Below are 26,409 nucleotides of genomic sequence, written 5' to 3'. Positions count from 1 at the left end.
GGGGCAGCTTTGGTGATGGTTTCAGGGCTCCGGGATGTTCCCTGATTTGAGTAAGTCTGAATTTTTGTGTTGCAATAGCTATCTTGTAGTTTGGTGATTTTGATGATCTCTTGCCTAGGTTGATATCTGTGATGCTTATAGATGAGAGTAGGTAGAATGTTTCTTAATTTATCAGTCTGGATAGGGTATATCTAATCAGCTGATATTTTATAGCTCTTCAGGAACTACTGGAATTCTTTGTTAAGCCCTTCTTAGTGAATGCCCTTTGGTAGCATGTCATGTTGAAATCTTTGATAATTCTCTGACAGATACACTGTCTCATCCTTGCATACTTGGAATCGTTTTTTCACTTACTAAAGTGTATGTTGAAATATCTGTTACAATTATTAAATGACTTACAGCAACTGAAATCATGATCGTGAATAATTTTAATTTAGAGTATTAACTAATTAGTAATTAGCTAATTACGTATTATAATGAATAAGAGCATGGTCTAGCTGTCTGACTCTGGGAAAGTGGCTTAACCTCTGTGTCTCAGTTTCCTGAGTTGTAAAATGTGGATAATAATAACGTCTGCCTACTAAGTTTGTGAAGATTTAATAAGTTGTATGTCAGGTATTTGGAATAATGCCTGGCTTATTATGATAAGCCCTCAATTAGTGCCAGCTATAATTATTATTTGTTGTAGTAGTAATTTGTGGTAACAGCTTCCATTACAATTTTTTTATCCTTCTCTTCCAGCATATTAACAAATTAATAAATTATTACAAATATATGTATATATAAATAATTGTGTGGACCATTTTTATAGGTTCCCTTAACACTTTAGGATCTGACGAATGGGATGGACATTTGGGGAGGGAGACGTTGTAAGCTAGTGATGATAAGGGAGAGTTTACACATTTTGTTCATTTTTATTTTGAGTTTTAAAGGACAGTCTGTTTGTTTTCAATTTTTTTGGTATCCTTTACCTTATTGTGTCCAAGAAAAGTGCCTTGCATATGTTGTATACTCTGTAAAAACTGATTATACACATACGGATATGCATACATTTATCTTGATGCCATCATTAGCATCGCCTCCAGCATTCTCGTCCAACATTGCAAAGACAAGGGAATCAAAGTAGGCCCCTGTGGACCTTACGGCACTCCATGAACTACTTTGTGTCGCTCCTGGAAGTCTTGAAGTGGTTCGGCAGCAGGTAGCCAGGTAGTATGATCTTACCGTAGGTTCAGAAAATACAGTGCAAGCCACTGACTCTGAGCCCTGCTGAATGCTGTGGGCAGTTGCTTTAGGCTTCCAGTTAGCTTTGATGGGGTGAATCTTTGGACAGAGATGTAAATGACCTGAAAGAATGTAAGTGGTTGTCCTTTCTGCATTCTGCAGTTGCCTAAGGAGAGATCACTCTGCAGTCTGAACCTGTCTGATCCCTGTTTTTTTGGTTTTTGATTAGGCATGTACCAGTCTGGATGCTTTCAGCTTCAAGTAACAGAATACTTAGCTAACTATGTCATGAACAATGAATAAAATTTATTACCTCACATAAGAAAAGGTATTTTTAGGATTGGTTAAATCAGTAGTACAGTGACACTACTAAGCACCCCAGCTGTTTCCTATCTTTCTGTTCTGGGAATGGAATTTTGTAGTGATGCAGAGATTTATTCTTCCCACCAATTTTCTAGCCACTGGTGTGGTTGTAAGATTTTCTGGGCCTCCTTTAAAGCTGCATTTGTTCCCCAAGTGTTTTACCAGCAAGAGTCAGCCCTGCCACTACGCCATGTTGTTTTGGGGTGCCAGAATTGGTCTGTTATGTTGAAAGTTTTATTATTTTCTCCCCTGTGATGTTTTTGTCCTCTGATACTCTGTTAGGTATTGAAATGGAAACATTTTCAATGAACTCACAGACTTTCAAAAGAAATATTATTTACCTTATTAAAATTTGGGGGTGTGATGGCATGGGACTGTAATCTCAGTGCTTTGGGAAGCTGAGGCAGGAGGATCTCTTGAGGCCAGGCGTTTAAGGCCGTCCTAGGTAACATAGCGGGACCCCACCTCTTAAAAAAAATTGGGGAGTGTCTGAGAACTTTTCTCAAAGGCTAGGCACAGCAGCATCTCAGTCTGTTAACTCTTTTTGGGAGTTCATACTGCTACGAAGAGTTTATAAGGCTCTTTTTTTCCTTTTTTCAAAGTTATCTTTATGAGAACTTGGAGAGAGCCCTTAACAAATTAAAAAAAAAACAAAACTTTTTTCCATTTCAAATAGATTTGTGACAGTATATTTTATCATATGAAAGAAATCCTTCACTTATTGGTTTAGAATTGGCCTTTTCCTACTTAAGCTGTACTAATCATGGTGAGATTATCAGACTGTGCTGACTGAGATGGTGAATTCTACAGTCTGCCGTGCACAGAGGCTCCTTGGGCACAGTCAGAATAGGGGGTGCAGGAAGGTGGGGCCATTATGCCTCTAGGCAGCAAGGCCCCTGGTCTCCCCCACGGAGGTGGAAGCAGGTGAGCAGGGAATGCTGGGTCCCCTCGAGGACTAGCTGGAAGCAAGAATGTTGGGAACAAGTTGGAGAGGAAGGAAAGTTAGGAAAAATGGAGATGGCAGTCGTGCTGAGCTCACCAGGAGACACGAGTTACATTCTCCTTTCCCCTCAGATGAGGAAAGAGGGCTGAACTAGTTATGGAGTGTTTTTATTGACCTCAAGGTGGCACCTCACGCCAGAGAAGCCATGAAGGAGGAGCCGGAAGTTTTTGCAGTGTCTTTATGAGTGCCAGCCCACGCTTCACCCATCTTTCCGTTCTTCATTCTTCCCTAAGCATAGCTTTTGCAGGGGAAAAGCATCAGTGAATGCCTTTAGTATTTGCAATGTGGGGACGTCCATGGTGAACGGCATGTGGCCGTTCTGGCTGTCACATGCTCTCCCGTTGAGTACTGAGGGCATGATTCAGATTGGCTGGCTGGCCCCCTGTCTCCTTTCTTCTCCGCCATTCTGATTTATCATAAGCTTCTGCTACCCTCTCGGGGGATTCATCTTTAGTTGAGGATTTGTAAATAGCTGTTTTTTTCTATTTGTAAACTAACAAAATGTGATTGGGGGTAGGCCAGTGTCTGGAAGGCAATGAAGGTTCTCTCTCTCTCTCTCACACACACACACACACACACACACGCATGTATATGTGTGTGTGTGTATATATATTACCAGACATAGGTTGAGTGGCCCGAGGGTGCCAGTACATTTCACCCAAGGTTGGGCAGGGCCCCCTGTACCTACAAAATTTCTTTTCCTCAGCATCTTATGAACTAAAGGAAAAAACCCAGCAAAGTCTTACTCTGTTTACTCACTGCCATTGCTTTGTTAAATTACTTTATGAATTTCCATTTAACAGCTTTGGTTTAGAAATTTTGGGTCAGAAAACAGCTAATACCATTTCCAAGTTTGTTCAGTTTAGATGAACTGTCAGCTTTGGCAGGTCACGGAGGTGTCTGGGGACCTTCTTAGACTGAACCCGGTGTGTCCAGCCACGGGAGCTGTGGTGCATGGAACCAGCCAGTAGAGCTTTGTGAGAGGAAAGACTGGCTGAATGCTTTTCTGTTTTTAGTTTGTCTCCTCTGTGTTCCTTCCTCGGCTGCTCAACATGCCAAGGGTAGAGCCACACGGGTCGAGAAGAAGCCAGGCCGCGGTCTGCTTTCACTTTCGCTGTTGCTTCCCTTCCCTTAGTGCATTCTTGACTCTGAATTTTGTATGTCACTGCTCTTTGTGATTTGCATATTTATATAAAGTACAAGGGCATTTTGACTTTCTGTAGTCAGGCTTTTATGCAGAATTTAATTGTGGTCACGATTGCATGGCTGCGCAGGTCGGTCAGGCATGTGATAACAGGACATTTCAGTGGGAAATGGTGGTTTACTTAATAAATGGCGTTGGTGTAATTCTCTGTTCACCTGGCATGCAGAACCAGACTCCTTTGCTCCCTCCATAGTCTAAAGTAAATTTTAGATACATGCAAGACATCACTGTAAAAAATAAAGCTCCAAAAATAATAGGAAAAAAAATTAGGGGAATGTGCTTAGAACTTGGAGCATTCTAATGTGAGACAGGTCATCCAGAAGCTGTAAAAGAAACGATTGTAAGGTTTGCGGGAAAATTAAGAAAAAATTTTCTGTGGCGTACGGCATCCATAAACAATAATAAAAGTTTCATATTTCTAAATACTGTAGCACCTTTAATTTGATAAGAAAGAGATAAGCAACCCTGTAATAAAATGCATATTTTACAGAGGAGTGCTTGCAAATGGCCAATGAATTTATGCAAATATGTTTGGGGAAATGAAACCACTTTTTCATCATCCATTTGATTGGCAAAAACTTTGAGTGTTACCTAGTGCTCGCTGGTGTAGCAAAATGGACACTGTCATATGCTGCTTGAGCAAGTGTGAGCTGCTACAATCTTTTTGTAAGTCAACTGGCTGTATTTAGTAAATTCTAAAATGTTCATACCTTTCGAATGAGCAGTTCCATTTTTGGGAAGCTTATGCAAGTAAAAATGTTAATATATAACATAAGGAAATATTTCTAAGTATGCTTATCGCAGCAATGTTGTTAATGGCAAAATGACGGAAATGGCCTACTCATTCTCTAGGGAATAGATTGACTAAATTTAAGTGAAAGTCACAAGATAAAGCTTTAAGTACCTTCTTTATACTGTTGACTCACAAATTATTTCCAGCCTGAACTTCACTGAATTTCAGACTTGGTGTCCACTTAAACTCTCCACTTGGATGTGTAATTGTCATCTTCACCTGTCCACACTGTCCTAGATGTTCCTCTCCCCCACATCTTCTAGTGGTTTCCCAGATCATCTCTTACCACTCTTCCCCTTGCAGTCTCTTCTCTGGCCTCATTGTTCCCTCCTCAGAGTATTTCCACTTGCTGTTCTGTAACCCAGGAACTGTCTTCCTCTGGTGTCTACATGGCTGATGTCTTTACTTCCTTCAGGTCTTCGCACCCATGTTACCTTATTAGAGTTGCCTCCTTTACTACTCTGTGTGTTTCCTACCCTCCCCAGCACCTTATCCCCCTTCCTTGCTCTGTTCCATTTATCCCTGTCTGATAGCACACACAGTCATTAGCAATCAGTATTTTTCTCCCTCCCTGCCCCCACCTTGTATTTATTTAAGCTCCACAAGCATCAAAGCCTTGTTTTGTATTCCCAACTTCTAGAACATTGTGTGGCACATGGTAAGCACAGCTTTCAGTAAGTAGTTTTTGAATAAATGAATGATTATATTGTAAAAAGAAACAAAAAACTTACTAATTAAGGAGTATAGAATCCCTTTTTGTCCAAACAAAATCAAGCCCAAACTCTATTTTTGAAAAATATGTCCCTCTGAGTTTTCCTTTCTCTGTGTGTTTTGTGGAATTTATTTCTAGATAGGATCACAAAGTTTCTGCTGTCAGGCATTTGCCTGGTGGCCTGTAATGATCTACATGTCTTACATGTGTGAAGCTGATAAGAAAGAAAGGTCCCCCCTAGAAATTTGGCCTGCATTTCTGCAGCAGGTTTGCCTGATTTGCTTTTTCATCTGAAGTATTTGTAAAATCGGTTGTAATTACGCTGTTGGTGTTAAGGACCCAAATACATTGAGTATTGATGTCCTGTAGTGTGTTAGTTTCCTTACCCGAATACGTGTGAGGTTTCTTTTGCAACTTTAAAAATGGAATTGTTCTAAAATTAGAAGCAATATGGCCATATCTGCAGTAGATAATTGTACTTGCATTGCCACGACAGCCTGCTGACTCAAGTTTGGACCCGTCTCCCACTCTGAGACATCTTCGTTTTATGATAGTTTTGTTGAGACATAAATTGCATACCATAGAATTTACCCACTTAATTGGCTTTTGGTATATTCACAGAGTTGTGTGATCACTATCACAATCCGTTTTAGAACATTTTCATCAGTGCAAGAAAAATCCTATATCCTTTAGCAGTCACTCACCTTTCCCGCTCAGCCCTGGGCAACCACTGATTTATTATACTTTCTGTCTGTATGGATTTGCCTATTTTAGACATTTCATGTAAATGGAATGATACGTGGTCTTCCGTGACTGGCTTCTTTTAGTTCCCGTAATGTTTTCCAGGTTTATACAGGTTGTATGAGTACTTAATGCCTTTTTTTACTGAATACTATTCCGTTGTATGGAATATTATTTTGTTTATACTTTTATCAATTGAAGGACATTTGGGTGGTTTCTGCTTTGTGACTGTCACGAATAATGGTGCCATGAACATTTGTAGGCAGTTTTTTGTGTGGATGGCTATTTTTATTTCTCTTAGGCATTTACCTAGAAGTGGAATTGATGGGTTATATGGTAATTCTGTGTTTAACCTTTTGAGGAACTTCTAGGTGGTTTTCCAAAGTGGTTGAACCATTTTAAATTCTCAAGAACAATGTATGAGAGATCTTTTAAAAATGCAGATCTCTTCAAAAGAGTTCCTATCTCATAGGATTGTCATGTAGATTAAGTGAGATAAAACATACAAAGCTCTGAAAACAGTGCCTGGCATACAGAAAGCAGTCAATCATTGCTGGCTATTATTATTATTGGTATATGGGTGCTTCGTGTGTATAACAAGTTTCTTACGTAATGGTGACGCTCCATGTTTCTTAACATCAGAATCACCTTGGCAGCTTTTTCAGAATACAGATTTCTGGTCTTTAAATTTTCTGATTCAGGTGGCTGGGTTGGAGCCAGACATGTTTGTTTAGAAAAAGTTTCCCAAGGGATTCGGATGCTCATTTTCTATTATGAATCACTGCTTTAAAGACTTCAGTCTGGGTCTTGACTACTCTAGGAAGCTGTTCTTAGGTCTGCTTAGGCTGGTTTTGTTACTCATTCTCTGTCCTCTCAAAATGTACTATGTACAGGCCAGGTACACTGGCTCACGCCTGTAATCCTAGCACTCTGAGAGGCCGAGGCAGGAGGATCATTTGAGGTCAGGAGTTTGAGATCAGCCTGAGCAAGAACGAGATGCTGTCTCTACCAAAAACAGAAAAAATTGGCTGGGTGTTGTGGGACACACCTGTAGTCCCAGTTACCCAGGAGGCTGAGGCAGGAGGGGGATCACTTGAGCCCAGGAGTTTGAGGTTGCTGTGAGTTAGGCTGATGCCACTGCACTCTCACCTGGGTGACAGAGCGAGACTCTTAAAAAAAAAAAAAAAAAAAGTTACTGTGTACAATTTTGTCATTGGATTTACCTCATTATAATGTAACCTTTAAGTCTGTCTTCTGTTGTAGACTTGGAGTCACTTTGGATGGATGGATGGTTGGATGGTTGGATGGATGAATAGCTCATTGTTACTCAAGGCACATCTTGGGTATTACCTCTTCCAAGAAGCCTTTGCTTACTCTGTCTCCCACTCACTGCGTTCAGTGCTCCTCATATGGGCTCCCGTTAGCAGCTTGAACATCTCTTCCATTTCTTGACATCAGTTCACATGCCTTGTTTGCCTCATTAGTCAAAGGGAACTTGAGTCAACGTAGAACCATATGTTATTTATTTTTTCACCCCTAGTAACTATAAAAAATCTTGCGTATGATAAACTCATACATTTTTTTTGTTGTTGTATGTGCTTTATTATTTTAAAATCAGGTTTATGGAGATAATTTACATATAGTAGGATTCATCAATTTTAAGTGTACAGTTTAATGAGTTGTGACAGTCTTTGACAGTCAGGTAACCACTACCACAATCGTGAGAGATAACATTTCCATCACCCCAAAAACTTCTCTTGTGTCCCCTTGTGGTCAATTCCATCTCCCCACCAACTGTTTTGTTCCCCTGTCTGTTTTTTTTGTCACTACAGTTTTGGCTTTTCTAGAATTTTGTATAAATGGAATCATATATGGTCTTTTGTGTCTGGCTTCTTAGAATAATACTCTTGAGAGTGATCCACACTGTTGCCTGGGCCAGTAGTTTGTTGTTTTTGTTGCTGAATAGTATTTCCATTTTATGGATATATCACATTGTTTATCCTCTTACCAGTTGATGGACATTTGGTTTTTTTCCCCCTAGATTTGGGCTATTTTGAGTAAAACTGCTATGAACATTCACGTGCAAGTATTTGGGTAGATATATGTTTTCATTTTTCTTGGGTAAATTCCTAGGGGTGAATTGCTAGTTCACGTGGTAAGTGTATGTTTTACTTCATAGGAAGCTATTAGATTTCCAAAGTGACTACCATATTACATTCCTACTAGCAATTTATAAGAGTTCTAGTTGCTCCTTACTGTCACCATTCCTTGGTATTGCCAGTTTTTTTAATTTTAGCCATTCACATCCCTTTATGATTTATTCTTAGACCCATGGGTTATTTAGAAGTATGTAGTTTAGTATCCAAATATATGGCGATTTTGCTGATATCTTTTAGTTAATGATTTCTAGTTTAATTCTTCTTTGGTTATAGTATAGTTGGCCCTCCAGATTTGTGAGTTCTGCATCCGTGGAGTCAACCAACCACGGATAGGAAATATTCAGGGGGGGAAAATGACAATACAACAATAAAAAATAATACAAATTAAAAAACAATACAGTATAACAACTATTTACATAGCATTTCCATTGTATTAAGTATTGTAAGTAATTTAGAGAAGATTTAAAGTATATGAGAGGATGCAGGTAGGTCATATATGCAAATACTATGTCATTTTACATAAGGAATTTGAGCATCTGTGGATGTTGGTATTCATTAGGGGTCCTGGAACCAATCTTCTACAAATACCAAGGGACAACTGTACATATTTTATATGATTTTATTCTTCTTAAATTTATTGAGATTTGTTTTATCGCCCAGAATGTGGTCTATCTTGGTGCATGCTCTGTGTATAATCGAAAAGAATGTGCATTCTGCTGTAGATGGGTGGAGTGTTTTATAAATGTCAATTAGGTCAATTTGGTTGATAGTGTTGTTCAAGTCTTCTATATCCTTACTAATTTTGTGTCCACTGGTTCTTCGGATTACTGAGAGAGTAGTGTTAAAATCTTTGATTGTCATTGTTGGTTTCCTTGTGTCTTTTGATTCTTTTAAGTTTTTGCTGCATGAATTTTCAAGCCTTGAAATTAGGTATATACCCATTTAATATGGGTAGGTCTTGTTGAATTGACCCTTTTATAATATTTTGAAATGTCACTCTTTATCCAAGGTTATATTCACTGGTTTGAAATCTACTTTGATGGATAAGAATAGCTGTCTTTTGATTAGTGTTGACATGGTAATCTTTTTCTATTCTTTCACTTTTAATTTTTCTGTGTCTTTAAATTACAGTGTTTTTGTTTTTTTAAAGGCTTCATATAGTTGGGTCTTTCATAGTTATCCAATCTATCTGTCTTCTGATTGGAGTTTATATCTATCTATCTATCCATATATATTTTTTTAAAAGAGAAAAATTGGCCAAGGACCACAATTCCAAAGATAAAGTAGATGGATCTCAGTGTAGGCAGGGGTGTTTTGCTTGCTGTGAATTTTCTCCAAATCTGTAAAAATCAAGTGGGGCTAACTATCTTTAGCAAGCCCCTCTGGAAGTATCTCATCTTGCATTATAATCTGTAGTGACATAGTGTGCAAGATAGCATACAGTTTAAAATAGTCAGTAAAAAATAATCTGCAGGGTTGGGTATGGCCTCTTGTTGTTAAATCACATTGAATGAATGTGATCTGAGTAGTTGAAAAAAAATGTGAATAGGAGAGGAAAGTGGTAAGAATTCCTTTTAAAAAATGTAAAAAAGAATTCCATATACAAAAGTAATACATATTTATCTCTCACAATTTAAATACCCATAAGCAAAAAGAAGCAAATAAAAAATACTTTTTAATTCTACCACCCTGAACAAAAAACATTGGTATTACTTTGTTTTATATCATTCCAGTATTTTTTTAGCATCAGTGTACTTTTTAAAATGAGGTCATGTCATAAAAAATAATACCACTTTGTAACCTACTTTCCCACTTACTAGCTCATGAATATTTTTCTATGATGATCATGTTCATACTGGTCTATATCACCCTTTTTAAAGACTGCATATTTCATTTTATAGCATATGATCCCAATATATTTCTAATTTTCCCCCTGTTAATAGCAATGCAGTGTACATTACAAATGTACCCCACAGAAATAGAAATATAACTAATGGTTGGATCAAAGGACATGCAAAATTCTAAGTCTTATGATATATTATCAAAATGCTGCCTTAAAGTTCATATTGGTAGGTAGAACACTAACATTAGATACCTACTTATTTACTTTTGGGGGACGTATAGATTGGATTTGTATCATAACTTCCATTTGTCAGTTCTTCCTTCATTTTTTCCTTGAAAGCTAATAAACTTGTTAGCTCTATATCTTTTTATTAATCCGAGATAATTTTTACATTTACCACAAGCAGTTTAAATGCTAGGTCAAAAACAGAGAACTTTCTTACATAATCTTTTTGAAAAGAATTGGAGTGGTGAGTATTTTATTGCTATTGCACAGTTAAAATATGTCAGCTTCTCAGTGTGTATTTTGTGATTTAGTATAGAGAGCTTTTTATTCTTTTTTTGGGTCAGTCCATGGGTATTGACTGACTTCCAAGGAGGCCAAAGTTCTATGTGCGCTTCAAGTAAGCAGAACATTACTAGTAGCTCAGTGTAGCATGCGGTGAAAGTTGGAAGGGATAGATTTTTATTCTGTATGAAAAGAAATGTTCTGTTTATGTTAGTGAATTTGGCACAGATTGATTTATTTTCCAAATGGACCTGTCTTGGTTTTGTCACTTCTCTGATCACTTATCTTTTGAAAATGTTTTCGTTTCTCCATTACTCTCCGTTTCCCCCATAAAGAATGATGCTTTGAAATGCCTGTGAGCTTCCCCAGTGATTGTAAAATAATCAGTTTATGTGTGTCCCCCTCCTTTAATGAATTGTAGCGCTATAGTTTGTGATTTCTGTGATAGTCATTCAAAACATCTTAAAGCCTGACTTTTATATTTTGATTAAAGTCTTTATATAGTCACCAGGTGTTTGCTAGCATTTCGTTAATGTTATGGTCTTGCATAAAGATATGGGAAGCAGCCTTCCTGGAGCTTACACTCTAGTTCTTAGTACCAAGCAGGCTGCAGTAGTTGTACAGAAGCAGGTGCCTGAGTTGTACAGGAGAGGAAAGATCTGTGAAGGATAAACCATTTATGTGAGCTGAACTCTGAGGGACTGTGTTAGTGTTTTACATGTGAGGATTTTGATTTCAGTCCCCTTGGAAGGGTCTTAAATTATTAACTACATTTAACTACACAAAATTATATATACCACTGTATCACCATTGCAGAGGTCCTTTTTTGTTTTTGAGATTCCCTCCGCCAGAGACGATAGGTAGTTTTCTAATTTGTAGTCTTTCTCAATTAAAATCCTTTTAAAGCATTAGATTATGTCATGGTTGGCGATTCTGAGTTACTGAAAATAACTTGAGTCACTGCAGCTGATCTTATCCTGACTAGGGAGTGCTGGTGACTCAAAACTGTGAAGACGTTCAGAGCTTACTAAGGGAATAAGACAGCAATTCTGTGGATATAAATCTAACAGCTGAGATCAAATGGACAATTCCTCCCGAACCATACACTACCAGAAACTCACCCAAGATAGAGTAGATAATCTAAATAGGTTATCTATAACTATAAAGAGTTGAATTCATAGTTTAAAGCCTTAAAAAGAAATCTTCAGGCCTAGATGGTTTCACTGCCAGATTTTACCAAGTATTTAAAAGAGAAATAACACCAATTAAATAAAATCTCCAGAAAATAGGAAAGACAGTCTAAAGAAAACCACATAATTATATCAATTGATTGAAAAAAGCATTTGACATTATACAACATCCATTTATGATAAAAATGCTCATGAGGAACATACCAGGACTAAGAAGAAACCTTCCTTGGCCTATAGCTACAAAAATCTTATAGCTACGTCAAACTTAATGTTGAAAGATTGAGTTCTAAGTGCCTTAGTTCATTTGGGCTGCTGTAACAAAAATACCACAAGCTGGTTGGCTTACAAACCATAAACGTTTATTTCTCACTGTTCTGGAGGCTGGACAGTCCAAGATCAAGGCACTAACAGATTTGGTACCTGCTGAGGGCTGTTTTCCTCATAGATGGCACCTTCTAGCTCTGTCCTTACGTGGTGGAAGGAGTTAGCTAGCCTTCTGTGGCCTGTCTAAAAGGGGATGAATCCTAATCATGAAGGCTCTGTCCTCATGACCTAATCATTCTCCCAAAGGCTTCACTTCCTAATACCATCACCTTGGGGGTTACAATTTCAGTGTATGAATTTTGGGGGGATGCAAACATTCAGACCATAGTATTAATATTAAGAACATGGCAAGGATGTTCACTCTCAACACTCCTATTCAACATTGTACTGGAAATCCTAGTCAGTGCAATAAGGCAGGAATAAGAGAAAAAAAAGCATACATATTGGAAAGGAAGAAAAAAATCTGTCCTTGTTTTCAGGAAAAAATTATTATTTACAGTGTCTACATTGAAAATTTTATACAACTAGAAATAATAAGTGAGTTTAATAAATTTGTGGAATACAAGGTTAACACACAAAAATCAACTATTTCTACACATTGGCAATATGCAATTAGAAACTGGAATTAAAAAAAACATTTACAATAGCACCAAACAAATAAAATACTTAGGTATAACTCTAATAAAGATGTATATAAGATATATATGCTGAAAACTATAAAATTCTGATAAAAGAAATCAAAGACCTACATAAGTGAAGAAACATACTATATTCATGGATTGAAATACTCAACATAGTAAAGATTTCAGTTCTTCTCAAATTGATTTATAGATTTAATGCAATTGCAGTTAAAACTCTAATAAGGTTTTTTCTTTCGTAGATATAGAGAAGCTGACTACATGGAAATAAAGGAACTAGAATAGCTGAAGCAATTTTGAAAAATAAGATTAAAGTGGAGGGAATTGCCTAGGAGAAGGTGTGACTATAAGGAATAGCATGAGGTACTTCCTTGGGGTGATGGGACTGTTCTGTATCTTTATTATGGCAGTAGTTACATGTTTAAATCCATGGAATTGTACACCAGCAAAAGGTCAACTTTATTTTATTGTGTATTAATTTAAAGAAATGTTTTAACACTAACTCTGATTTCAGTGCCTTGGCTCAGGAACAAGACAGAATTCCTCTTACGGAAATAGCCTAGATTCCCCCAAATGTTTAAGTGTTCAGATCAAAATGATTCATGTGAGGACCTACAATCTACAGAATGATAAGACAGAGAGCTGGATTTGCTATAGGATGTCTCTGTCTTTTGTTTTCTACTATTAAAGAAAAACGGAATTGTAGAATAGACAATTTGAGAAAACTCAGAAAGGAGACATCTAAGTGATAGAAGTTTAACCCCTTTTCTTATATCAGCTGCTGACATTTATTTTATTATAGTTTTATTAGTTAAAAATTTAGTACCAAATCGTGCTCACTAATTTTGTGTATTCTGTATATAGGAGTCCCCCCTTATCTGGGGGGGATATGTTCCAAGACCCCCAGTGGATGCCCGAAACCTCAGATGGTCCTGACCCTGTATGTGCTATGTTTTGTGATAACTGAGGTGACTGCTAAGTGACCAATGGGTGGGCAACATATGTGGCTTATATGCTGGACAAGCAGGTAGAGCAGGACGGTGTGAGATCCCATCACACTACTTAGAAGATCAGAACGGTACACAGTTTAAAACTTAGGAATTCTTTATTTCTGGAGTTTTCCATTTAATCTTTTTGTGCCGCGGTTGGCTGTGGGTGACTGAAACTGCAGAAAGCGCAACCTTGGATAAGGGGGGACTACTGTGCTCGCCACCCAACTGCTCATATTACTGACTGCGAGCCGTTGAGCGTGTTTCTCATCTGAACATAGGACAAGCGAAAAGAGTTAATTTCCCATTATCCGTAAGTAGAGTATTGGCTTTGTAAGTTACTTTTACCCAGTTGAAAATCTGTCTAGTTCTTTCCTAATAGGGATGATAATGTAGCTTAGTGGGTGTATGGGCTTTGAAGTCTGATAGACCTAGCGCCCATCCCAGCTCCACCAGTCATTAGTCGGGAACCTCAGCCACATTACCCCTTCTGAGCGGAGGATGATTATGGTGCCTTTGCCTCACAGGCTGGAAGGATTAACTATCAATATCATCCGTCTGTTCTCTGGGATCATATCATCCTTCTCTGTTACCATCCTTCGATGGTTTAATGTCAAATTTACCATTAACTAAAAAAAAAAAAAAATTAAAAAATTATGATGGGTTCAAAAGCCAAGTAGAAACAACCCTAAAAATGTAAGTCCCAACTGAACTGCTGAGTGACTCTAGGCAGCATTGCACACCGGCCACTGCGCTGCCCTGTTCCCACGAGTTCGGAGTTGGTGACATTACTGCCGACTTCTAGGGACTTCAAAGTTGCTGTGAGAGGATCAAAGAGAAAATACACTTTTATCCTCAAAAAACTGCCGAACGTTTCTTCAGCGTGTTTAATTATTTTCACGCGTGGGTTGCAGTTCTGTCATGATCTGCAAAATATAGCGTATCCTCTTGACAGGATGAATCAGAAGAGCCTGCGTGTGAGGATGAATCGGACGGCACCGCAGCCCGCGTGTGCCCGGCTGGGGCAGGGTGTACTCAGGGAGAGGAGTGAAGGAGGCCGTCACTGTCACACCGGCCCGGCCAGGGAGTAGATTCTGGAAGAGAGATGATAGTTCTGCAGGGACAGATCTCCAGCCTGGATCAGCGAGCAGTTTTCTGGCTGGAAGACGTAGAGTGAGTTGGACTTGGGTATCCAGTGGGTTAATTCTCCGTCAGCGTTCGCGTTACCCAACAGTAACTCTGCCTTTGCGGCTGCAAGTTTTGTTGCTCTGAGGGTGGCTCGGTGTCGGTTTTGGTGGCTGGGTGACGGGACAGGAATTGGCTTGTCTAGAGCTTGACCCGGCTGGGAGTAAATGGTCATTGGAATCTAGATGTTCCCTTTTGAGGTTTCTCAGTTGTACTAGAGACTAATTCAGGAGGGATGCTAGTGACAGCGTTTGGGGGTGAGAAAATCTGACAGATGAGACAGACAGGGTCCTGTCGGGACGGTGGGGAGGCTTACCAGTGCCGTGTCAGGCCGTCTGCTGGCATCCCGGCCCCAGAGGCCACAGTTGGCAGCAGGGAGGTCAGGCACGAAGAGGTGGGCGTCAGTCCCGAGTGCGGTATCTGGCCCGGGAGGACAGCAGGGCCGCCCCAGCCGTGGAACCTGTGCAAATTAGAAGTTTGGTCGCAGTGGGGTCTCGGTTGCTTGGAGCTACTTTGATTAGGGGTTCCTTGTATTTTGCAAAGTAAAGACAGGACTGTTCGTGCCTGGGGCAAGGCTGGGGTGGGAAATAGACAACGGGAACAACAGGAATTACAGCATCTTTGTTTACTCCATATGGTGATTTCTCTGACGCGAGAGTATTTTCAGTTGCTTAATTTAAAAAAATGTTTTATGGTTTTCAAGCGATGTATTTATACAAACTGTGTTTAGATCAAATAGCAGTTCCCTGCCTCACCCGTCCCCACCCTTGACTCTTACTCCCAGGGACTATCACTTCAACTCTTTAACTTTTTCTGTTAGCATTTACCTTCATGTTTCTAAAGAACATGTTTATAATGCTATTTCTTGATCTTTTTTGGTGTTGGATATAATCTTGAAACTTCACCCTGGGGAAAGTTAGGATTCTTTTGTATTCTCTACCCACCCTTTCCTCTTTCTCACCCCGAGATACTCATCCTTCCCTACATAATCTTTTAAATCAATTTTGACTATTCACTTATTAACTAGGTAAATTATTTTTGTTTGGTTATTATGACTTCGTATACCACGATTGCTTTTCTTTCCTATAAAACGTTTATATTTTCCTGAAGTTAATTACATCGTTTTTTTCCCCCTTTGCATAGCAAACTCTATGCTCTCTGATTGCGTTGCAAAACTTGTAATACTGTAAAACCCATCAGCTGATATTTCATTTTTCATCTTTGGACATCCCTCCAACTTCGCTTTGTAAGCCTGCTGCATAGCTGTCTTAGACACCTCCTTGCTGTGTAAGAGTTTAGTTTTCTGGATCCTGAGTTCTTTGTTTTGGAAGCACATCTTCCAGTAGGTTTCTGAGAAAAGCAGTATCGGGGATAAAATATTTTGAGAGCTTTACATGCCTGAAAACTGTCTTTTATTCCCCCACTCTCCCCACATTTGATTCATGGTTGGTTGGGGATAGAATTCTCGACTGGAAGTCATTTTCCTTCAGAGTTGTGAAGGCTTTGCTCTGTCGTCTCCTGGTTGTCCGTGTTGCTTCTGAGAAATCTGACACCATCCTGATCTTTGTTCTATGGTACATAAACTGTTGTTTTCTTTTGGAGAAACTTTTCAAATCTTTCTTTTTCTGAAACTTTAAGGCACAGTGCTCTGAAGTAGGTTTTTATTGGTTATTTTTCTGGGCCCTTAATAGATCCTTTCAGTGTGAAACACATATCCTTCAGTTCTGAGAAATTTTCTTGTATTTCTTTGAGAACAATTTTTTTTTTTTTTTGATATACGATAACATCTGCAGATAGGACGGTCTTTTTTTGGTTTGTTTTTGTTTCGTTTTGAGACAGGGCCTCACTCTGTCACCCAGGCTGCAGTGCAGTGGCACAATGGTGGCTCAGTGCAGCCTCAGACTCCTGGGCTCCAGCAGCCTTACCGCCCCAGCCTCCCGAGTAGCTGGGACTCCAGGCACACGGCACCACGCCCGGCTCTTCTTCGAAATTGTCTACTTTATGTCTTCTCCATTCTCTTTCTGGAGCTGTTAGTTTTCAGATGTTGGACCTCTTGGAGCAAACCCATAATTTCTTATCCTTGTTCCCCCTCTGATTTGTTCTTTGCTTTTTTGTTCTATTGCCTGGAAAATTTCATCAAATCTAACTTCTAATCCTGCTTTTGAAGCTTTTTTTAAAAATGAAAACGGCCCCATTTTTAGCTTCCGAGTTATTTTTGTTTTTTGTTTGAATGATACTTTTCTATAGCACTCTCTGGCTAGTTCATAAAGCACCTTCTTTTATTTCTCTACGTAAGGACTTTTAAAAAAACTTTTTGCTCCCTGCATGATCTTTGTCTTCAGAGTTCATTTTCCTCCGTTTGTGTTGGTCTTTGTCTTTCGTGTTAAAGTTTTTCTCATAAAATGGGCGATCCTTGTCTGCCCTCTCATGTTTAAGAGGGAGGGACTGCGTGTGCGTGGAGCCATGCCTGTGTGGGCCGTTCTTGTCCACTGCTGGGAAGCTGAACCTGTCACTGAGGGACCCCGGATGTCAGCGTCTGTGGGTCTTGTCTTTTCGGCCAGTTTTCCCAGAGAGAAATCCTCCCGTCTCCTGGCTGGACACTTACAAGATGGGGTTCTGGAACTGAGGGGAGAAAGGTGTGTAGAATTCTGAACGTGTGTGTGTGTGTGTGTGTGTGTGTGTGTGTGTGGGGTGGGAAGTGAGTCTCGTTGTTCCAAGGAGAATTTCACTTAGTCCCATTACTTCTAGGAATAAGCCTCATTTCCACCCACATTTGGGCCTCTCTGATTCAGCGTCTCCAAATAATAAACTTTCTCGCTTCTCCCTGGGTGGAGAAGCTCCAGGCAAGTGGCCGCACAGGCTCAGGGAACGTTCGGGACGTGTGTGCTGTGACAGCCAGTGTTGCCGAATCTAAATCGATAGTGTTTAGAGATATATAAGATTTATAATCTCTACAAATACACATATTTAGTGGTTCTCTTAAAAAAAAAAAAAAAAAACCCTGCCTGGGGAGAGGATTGTGTGTAAAGGTTGCTGGGCTGCACGGTTTCCTCCTTGGTTTCGTCTCTTGCAGAACAAATCGGAGCTTTGGCAGATGAGCACATCATTCACGTGGCGTGTGGCGAGTCCCACAGTCTGGCCCTCAGTGACCGGGGCCAGCTGTTCTCTTGGGGCGCAGGGAGTGATGGTCAACTCGGACTCATGACTACTGAGGACTCCGTGGCAGTGCCCAGGTAAGAATGTCACCGAAAGGAATCTGGGTTTCCATTGTCAGTTGTTTCACATATTATTTCTTGCTGGTGCTTTGGTGTAGACTCCTTGTTTTTGTTCTGCTTTCTTCATTTAATCAATTGCTGTTTCCTTTGTGCTCCTGCTTTGCCTGGGACTGTTACGGCACTTGTCACACAAAGTGTGATTATTCATGGAAGTGTATGTCTCCAGTTCAAAAACGTGAGCCGATCGGGAGCCGTCCGTGCTTTGCTCTGGTAGCCTGGTGGCCAGCGGAGTGCCCGGCACGCGATAAATGTTTGACTGAAAAGGGCTCCTTCTTCATATCCTGGACTTACTAGCTTTCAACCTGAAATTGCAAGTCTCAATTACTCAATGAAGCACTTTAAAATAGAATCACAAAGCTGACCTGTGACTCTAATAACAGGCCGAATTACCGTAAGCATTATAAATAGCTAAAATACCAAATATACAGAGATTCTTTAACACAAAAATACTCATACAGTGGTTTTGAGTCTCTTAAATATTAATAATTCCCTGGATATAAATGTTAGATGCTTTAGCTAATATTTAACAGTTGCTTCACCACTAAGAAAACGTCCAAAATAGCGAAGTTACTTTCAGGTGTACTTTTTGGGGGTGATGTCCCAGTTTGTTGAGGGTTCCTAATAATCAAGGAGGCTACCATTTTATTCCCTTCATTTAATTCTTGTTCTTTTATACTAAAAATATACCACATACCCCTGTTACATGTCACATTATTTGTAATTATTTACATAATGTTTATTTTTATTACAAAGCTGTGAGTCTCGATGGCGGGAGAACTGGATTATTCATTGTAGCATCACCCTTGCTAAGAGTGCTCGGCACGTACGTTGCTCTGTACTAGTTCAATAAATGGCCTCTCCTCTCCTGCTTAATTACTGTCCCCTTTAAAGGACAATATATTCTTCGTCCTCTTCCTTTTTACCCTTCTTAGATTTTTGCCTCTTTAATCAAAAGCTGTTTTAAGGAAAAGAACATGGAGGTAAGACTGATTTGATTCATGTCCTGATATTAGAACAGGTAATGTCTTAGATTCATTTCTTTTAAAAATTAATTTAATTTTGGGGGGAGAGAGAGAATGGTAGTAAGAAAAAAGGAGTGTAAGATTTTAGTTAAATCGTGTGTGATATTAGGAGAAAGATTCATAACATTAATGACAAAAGTATTTCATTTGTTGATGACCAAAGACTCCATAAAGGTTTTTAATGGCATTTCCTTTTTAAAAATGAAGTCATCTGTGTTACAGTAGCAATTTAATTTTCATTACTTATGTCTAAATTATGGATGATTTGTATATCCAAGGCTTTGGTTTGTATATAGTTTATCATAACTTAATTGAAATAAGTTAATTCATACCTTGGTGTTATGGAAAGTAACATAGCTTTAGAATCAAACAGCCTTGGCTTCTAATACTGGCTCTGTTACTTATAAGGTGAATGACCTTGGGAAAATTGTTTAACTTTTCTAAGCATCAGTTTCCTAGCTTAAAAATGGAATTACATATTATACACCTTACGGAGTTATGGGGAGGGTAGGATGAGCTGAGTAGGTAAAACGTAGCATGTACTCTCACCGTGTGTACCCCTCCTCTCCACCTCAAGGGTACAATTTCCCTGTTGTTTATCTTTGTATTCTTGATTCCTTTCTGTAACTCATGCTGACCCATCAAGGGGGGGCAGTGTGGGGAATTTGAGTGGAAACTGGATGGGAAAAAGGGCAGTTGCTGCATGGCAGCCTCTGAAATGCTGGTCCCCTGGGCAGTAATGCATTTTCCAACTTTAGAAAATAATGGTCTTCTACAAACTATTGGTAAACACAACTTGGATGAATGTCCAGAGAATTATTCGGAGTGAAAAAAGCTAACTCCAAAAGGTTGCCTACTGTGTGATTCCACTTATATACGATTTTAAAAATAACAAAATTTTAGAAAGGAGGGTTGATTAGTGGTTGCCCGGAGCTAAGGACAGGGCAGGGGAGGAGAGGTTATAAAAGTGCAGCACGAGGAATCCTTGTGGTGGTGGAACTGCTCGGTATCTTGACTACGGCAGTGGATACATGAACCTACGCCGATGGTAAAATTAACACACAAGAATTAGTACAAGTAAAATTGGAGGAATATGAATAAGATTGAAGTATGAATAAGTATTGATGTCAATATCCTGGCTGTTAAATTGTACTATGCGTCTGCAAAATGTTACCTTTGGGGGAACCTGGACAAAGTGTGTTAGGGGTCTCTCTGTACTGTTTCTTACAACTACATGTGAAGCCACAGTTATCTCAATACAAAATTAGTTCAGTTCTGTTTGGTACTGAATGCATTTATGAACTTTATTTTATGTTTTTATATCTTGAGAAAATAAAACATTAACAAAAGCAGTATCTGTCACACTGAGTAATCCTCTGTCCCCTCCCCCATGGGACATCTGCCTTCTGATACTCCTCTCCTGAAGGGGTATCCATCTGACCCCTTTGTTCCCATGGCTTAATGCATTTACTGCAGATGGACATGACAGTTGTCAACTATTAAAACGGGGGACAGGAGCTATTCCTAGGAGGCCCAGCTCTGTCGGGCAGGGCCAAGCACTTTACGTGGAACTTTTCTTTTACTTCTCACCAACCTGTAAAGTAGGTGCTGTTCTTATCTCTCTTTTTCACATGAGCAAGCAGAGGAATAAGATTTGAAAAGAAATCCTATAACCCTCCTCTTTACTATTCTAGGGAATTAGGGTTTTTGGAAGTATTGCTCCTGTTTTTTAAGAAATTGTGGTATAAAATACACATAACATAAAATATACCACCTTAACCATTTTAAAGTGTTCAGTAATGGTAAGTATGTTCACATCTGAAGAACTTTTTGTATCTTACAAAGTCTATTTCTGTGAATTTGACTACTCTAGATATTTTATATAAGTGGCTTCATACAGTTTTGACTTTTTGTGACTAGCTTATTTATTAAATGCTTTTTAATGGTTGTTGATAAAATAACTTAGCACAATGTCCTCAGGGTTCATCCATGTTGAAGCATGTGTCAGAATTTCTTTCCTTTTTAAGGCTGATTAATATTCCATTATATGTATGTACCACAATTTTGTGTAGTCATTCATTCATCAGTGGTCACTTGGGTTGTTTCTACCTAATGCTGTTATAAACATGGGTGTACAGATACCTCTTTGGGATTCTGCTTTCAATTTTTTTGGATATACACCCAGAAGTGAAATTGCTGGATCGTGGCCTTGCCCTTACTTTGAAAGCCATTTAGACACCAACCGTTTTCTCAGGGATCTCTCTACTGTAGCTTATTCCATTTGTTCCTGAATTGGAGATGACAGGGTAGGAAGTAACAGAGGATTGAGGTCTAAGTGCAGAAGTGTTGTTGTTTTTTTGTTTTAAATAGTGATTACCTAAGAGGCTGAAGGCTAGTGAAAGACCTAATAAAATTGTATCATGTAAAACCACATATTTGATTTTAAAAAGTCTTTCAGGCAAGATGATGTTATTTATTACAAATATTTTATTTAGTTGGGAGTATTTCTGATAATTGTGTTTGTGTGTGAATGTCCATCTTAAAAAGAAAGCCTTTTTCTCCTTTAGGTTAATACAAAAGCTGAACCAGCAGACGATATTACAAGTTTCCTGTGGCAACTGGCATTGCTTGGCTCTTGCAGCTGGTAATGTAACATTAAGTACACGCTAATGCTATTACATGTTAATTTTGAAAACATTTCTGCTTGCATTTTTGTGTGCTATTATCTAACACAAAGCCTTTAATTAACGGTTAGGGTCTGCACTGCTGCTGGCCATGACGGTTCTCAGATAGCGTTTGCATAGCTATCCTTTCCCCAGGGTGTGGGGTGCAGCGGGTGGTCATCGTTGCTGCTCCAGCTCTCTCAGGGGAAGATGAGCAGGAGGACCGTACCTGGGTGTTCCTGAGCGTGTAGAAGATTGGTTTTTCTTAGCTACAGCCTACTCTCAGGCTACGTCGTGCTATCAAGCTCCCAAATAAATGAAAAAGGAGGAGTTAGAGAAACTTAAGTTGGCAAATTATGCTGGACTCTCTTTGAGTAAACCTGTGCTTGTATGTCCTCCTTGATCGTCCGCAGAGCAGCCCCGGTGGTCATAGGGAGACCTCCTGGGTCTCATGGTCCTAGCGTGGTCAGAACTAGTTCACCCTGCTTATGCCCGGTAATTGGCCTGTTCACAATTGAATTTACTTAAACATTCAATATTTCCTTTGCATGAGTGCTTGATAGTCTTTGAAGGGCATTAAGACTCAGCTTATCTCTTTGTTGTCATGTCGACTGGAGCTTTGGTTTCAGTCTTACAGCATGAAGTCTCTGCGCCCTTGCTCTTGGGTAGGTTTGGTGGGGGGGCAGGGGGAACTAACAAATGATCTTAATAACTAGATAATTCTTGTGTATAGAATTCGTACCACTTTTTGTAATACCGGTTATCCTGTTCTTATTTCAGATGGCCAGTTCTTCACGTGGGGAAAGAACAGCCATGGGCAGCTGGGCCTGGGGAAGGAGTTCCCCTCCCAGGCCAGCCCGCAGAGGGTGAGGTCCCTGGAGGGGATCCCGCTGGCCCAGGTGGCTGCAGGAGGGGCCCACAGCTTTGCCCTGTCTCTCTCAGGAGCTGTTTTTGGCTGGGGGATGAATAACGCGGGGCAGCTAGGGCTCAGTGATGAAAAGGGTAGGTAAACTCTTCATGTGTACCTCTTCAGTTCAAAAGCACCTTCGTTTGTTCAGCAGGTGCCTCTAGCAGATCCGCTGTGTGCTGGCCCCCTGCTGGGCACGAAGGGAACAGCAGCGAACAAAACAGCATCTTTGGCTTAGTGGAGACTGGATTCTAGTGGATGGAAACAAATAAACTAGTAAATGTATAGCATGTCGGAGAGTTTGAGAGGAAAGCGCTCTGTTTTACACAAGGTGGTCAGGAAGGGCCCCTCTGATAAGGAAATACTTGAGCAGAGCCCTGGTAGGAAGTCAGGTGGGAAAGGAGATGTGGATATCGGGGTGAAGAATGTGTCAAAGGGAACAGGGCGAGGGAAGATGCCTGGTGTGGAGAGCAAGGCGAAGAGTGCAGAGCTGCCCTCTTAGGCAAGGCCCCGCGGGGCAGGGGAGGATTTGGGCTGCTTTTCTCAGTGAGAGGGGAAGACACTGGGGGTTTGGAAGAGAGGAGTGATCCAGTTTGACTTTGGCTGCAGTCGGGCAAGGGGGAAGCTGGAAGACGAGTTTGGAGGTTGCGGGAGTAAAGTCGGATTCTGAACGCATTTTGAAGATGAGGCCAGTTGTTCCTGCTCATTTTTTGCTCCCGTGGTTTGAAATAAAGGAAAAACTGAAAGGATAAAAGTACCATTTATGAAATGGGGAGAACTGATGGGTGAGATGGGAGTGGGCAGAGTTGGAGAGTGGGCGGAAACCATGAATTGGGTTTTAGAGATGTTAAAATTGAGAATCTGTTGGACATCCAAGTGCAGACACAGGGAGGAGGCTGAATGTGTGTCAGGAATCCAGGGGGACCCAAAATTCATGCTAAGATAGTTAAATATATTTCATCTCCAAGGCAAACGATAGTGACATTGTGATTTTACTTTATCTTTTTCTAGATCGAGAGTCTCCGTGCCACGTAAAACTCTTACGTACGCAAAAAGTTGTCTATATTAGCTGCGGAGAGGAACACACAGCCGTTCTCACAAAGGTAAAGGGTTTGGAGTACCCTGCATTGGTGCTGGGTGTGAAATGGGTGATTGTAATTGCTTGATTATTTCAGAATAGTAGCGGTATATAATTTACAGTATTTTGGCTTGAACTTGAACGCTCTCTATAGCTTGGTTTGTTTTCCAAAGGAATAGAAAAAGACTGTTTTTTTTAATGTCTGTGTTTTCCTCTTTGGTAATCTCATAGATTCTCTTAGTAACTTAGTAAAAATAGTTCAGTATAAATAACTTTAAAATATAGTACAGTACATATATAAAACAATATCCTATGTTCCTTAAAAACAAGTCATTTAAATACATAAAAACAGAAATAGCAATTTGATGTTTTAAAATTATCAACCTGTTTCTTTTGCTTCTAAATAGTTATATTCTAGAGAGAAAGATAAACGTTATTTTCATATTTAGAAAACACTATTCTAGATTCACTTTAATAAAATGCTTTATCATTTGTTCAAATGTAGCTGTTAAAAAAATCTTACTTATCAAGGAGTTTGTGGAGCACTTAATTTGTTACATATGAATGATCAAGTAAAATTGCCTCGTTTCACCTAACTGCTTGTTTCTCATTTTAAAATTTTGTCTCTTAACACATCATTGTACTTTTAAACAATTTTTTAAATTTACAGATAGTACACATTCCCTTGAGCAGAGCTGACTACAAAAGGATGTAGTCTTAAGTTCCCTTTTTATTATTTTTCTATTTAATGAATGTTCGAAAGAAGTGATTTTGGGCAAGTATCAAATGAGTGTAGTATTTGTGTTAACCATTGTGATGGGAATTTTGTATACAAGTTTTAAAATAGCATCCTCCAGCTCAGAGATAAGAGTGAAGTCGTACTGTGTTTGTTCCTTGACAGAATGGAGGTGTGTTTACTTTTGGTGCTGGCTCCTGCGGGCAGCTTGGACATGACTCCATGAATGATGAGGTTAATCCAAGAAGAGTTCTAGAGCTGATGGGTAGTGAAGTAACTCAGATTGCCTGTGGCAGGTGAGTGGTCTCAAGAGCTTCCTGGTATCTACGGAGACCCAGAAATGGTTCTTGTCTTTGTAGTTGGTGGAGAACGTGATTACACCTAGCTACCATCATTTTTAAGAAATCTTAATTGCATGCGCTCTGGTGGTGAAATTTGGAAAAAGTCAGATCTTAATAGGATGTTGTGCGGAAGGGTTTTAGAGCAGAACAACATGGAGATGTTAGACTTCTTTGGGGATAGAGTATCGGGATGTGGGAAGAGATGAAGAAAGGAAAGTGAGAGAGTCCCAAAGAACTTCTTGGAAACTTTGCCTGAGTCTACCCTGCTTCTTCCCACTTACCTCAAGAGCCAAATGCAGAAGGTCACCCACCTCTTTCTGTGACTTGCCATCCTCCCCAAGACCTAGAGTGTCAGAGGAGGATAGTGTAACAGCAAAAATACTGCAAAAAGTCCCATGTTAACATGGAGGAGGCTCTGTAGAAGCACACGTGGAGGTTAAAAGTCAGGGTCTGAGTGTACATCCACATCAGGAGGAACTATGCTGATGAGTTAAATTGTTTTTCCACAGACAACACACCCTAGCTTTTGTGCCTTCTTCCGGACTCATCTATGCATTTGGTTGTGGAGCAAGAGGTCAGCTCGGAACTGGACACACCTGTAACGTTAAGTGCCCGTCTCCTGTCAAGGGTTACTGGGCTGCCCACAGTAGCCAGCTGTCAGCCCGAGCTGGTAAGCGTGATCTTCTCGGGAATTTAAGGGTATTTTAAATGATGAAAACAGTTCTCTATAGAACGTGTCTCAGTTCGTTTTGTGCTGCTGTAAAGGAATGCCCGAGGCTGGGTGATTTATAAGGAAGAGAGGTTTGTTTGGCTCACAGTTCTGCAGACTGTACGAGAAGCATCGTACCAGCATCTGTTTCTGGTGAGGGGTTCCGGGAGCTTCCAGTCGAGGTGGAAGGCAGTGGGGGAGCAGGCGTGTCACATGGCAAGAGAGGGAGCTAGAAAGGGAGGAGGCGGTGCCAGCCTCCTTTAAACAACCGGCTTTCTTGTGAACTCACAAAGTGAGAACTCGCTCATTATCATGGGGGAGGGGGGTGGGCACCAAGCCATTCATGAGGGATCCACCCCCAGACCCAAACACATCCCACCAGTCCCGCATTCAGACCTGGGGGTCAAATTTCAACGTGAGATCTCGAGAAGCCAGACATCCAAGCCGTATCAATAAGTACCTGTTATTTACCCTGAGGTCTTATGGAGGGAATGAATATAAGCAAATTTTTAAACATCAGTCAACAAATATTTGAGTACTTAATGTGCATGAAGCATTAGAGTTGGAGATCCTAGAGAGTAAATTAAGCATAAGGTTTAATTTTGTCCCCAAGGACTTTGGTGGTGGTGTATAAATTTTATTATTGTTGCTAATAATGAGAGTTGACATTTATTGACTCCTTAAACCAAGTTTCATTACAATGCTGAGCACTCAAAACCACCTAAGAACTAGTGGCTGTTACCCACATATTAGAGATGAGGGAATTGTCTTACAGAGATTAAGTAACTTGCCCAAGATCACAT

General features: G+C 39.9%; 1 protein-coding gene across 9 annotated transcripts in view; it reads left to right on the top strand.

The window, feature by feature from the left end:
• HERC3 (HECT and RLD domain containing E3 ubiquitin protein ligase 3) overlaps positions 1–26,409 on the top strand; it is a 90,007-nt gene that overhangs the window by 21,404 nt on the left and 42,194 nt on the right. For all 9 annotated transcript variants that reach the window (XM_069485352.1, XM_069485351.1, XM_069485347.1 and 6 more), the window contains 6 exons: positions 17,949–18,108; positions 21,740–21,816; positions 22,616–22,837; positions 23,754–23,845; positions 24,722–24,852; positions 25,407–25,567. In XM_069485352.1, coding sequence (XP_069341453.1) covers positions 17,949–18,108; positions 21,740–21,816; positions 22,616–22,837; positions 23,754–23,845; positions 24,722–24,852; positions 25,407–25,567 — 843 coding nt within the window. The remainder of the gene's footprint in view (positions 1–17,948; positions 18,109–21,739; positions 21,817–22,615; positions 22,838–23,753; positions 23,846–24,721; positions 24,853–25,406; positions 25,568–26,409) is intronic.

Source organism: Eulemur rufifrons, chromosome 13 (assembly GCF_041146395.1).
Source record: "Eulemur rufifrons isolate Redbay chromosome 13, OSU_ERuf_1, whole genome shotgun sequence".
In the NCBI taxonomy this organism is placed as follows: Eukaryota; Metazoa; Chordata; class Mammalia; order Primates; family Lemuridae; genus Eulemur; species Eulemur rufifrons.
The sequence above is the reverse complement of the archived record's forward strand: the minus strand, read 5'-3'. Positions and strand labels throughout refer to the sequence as shown.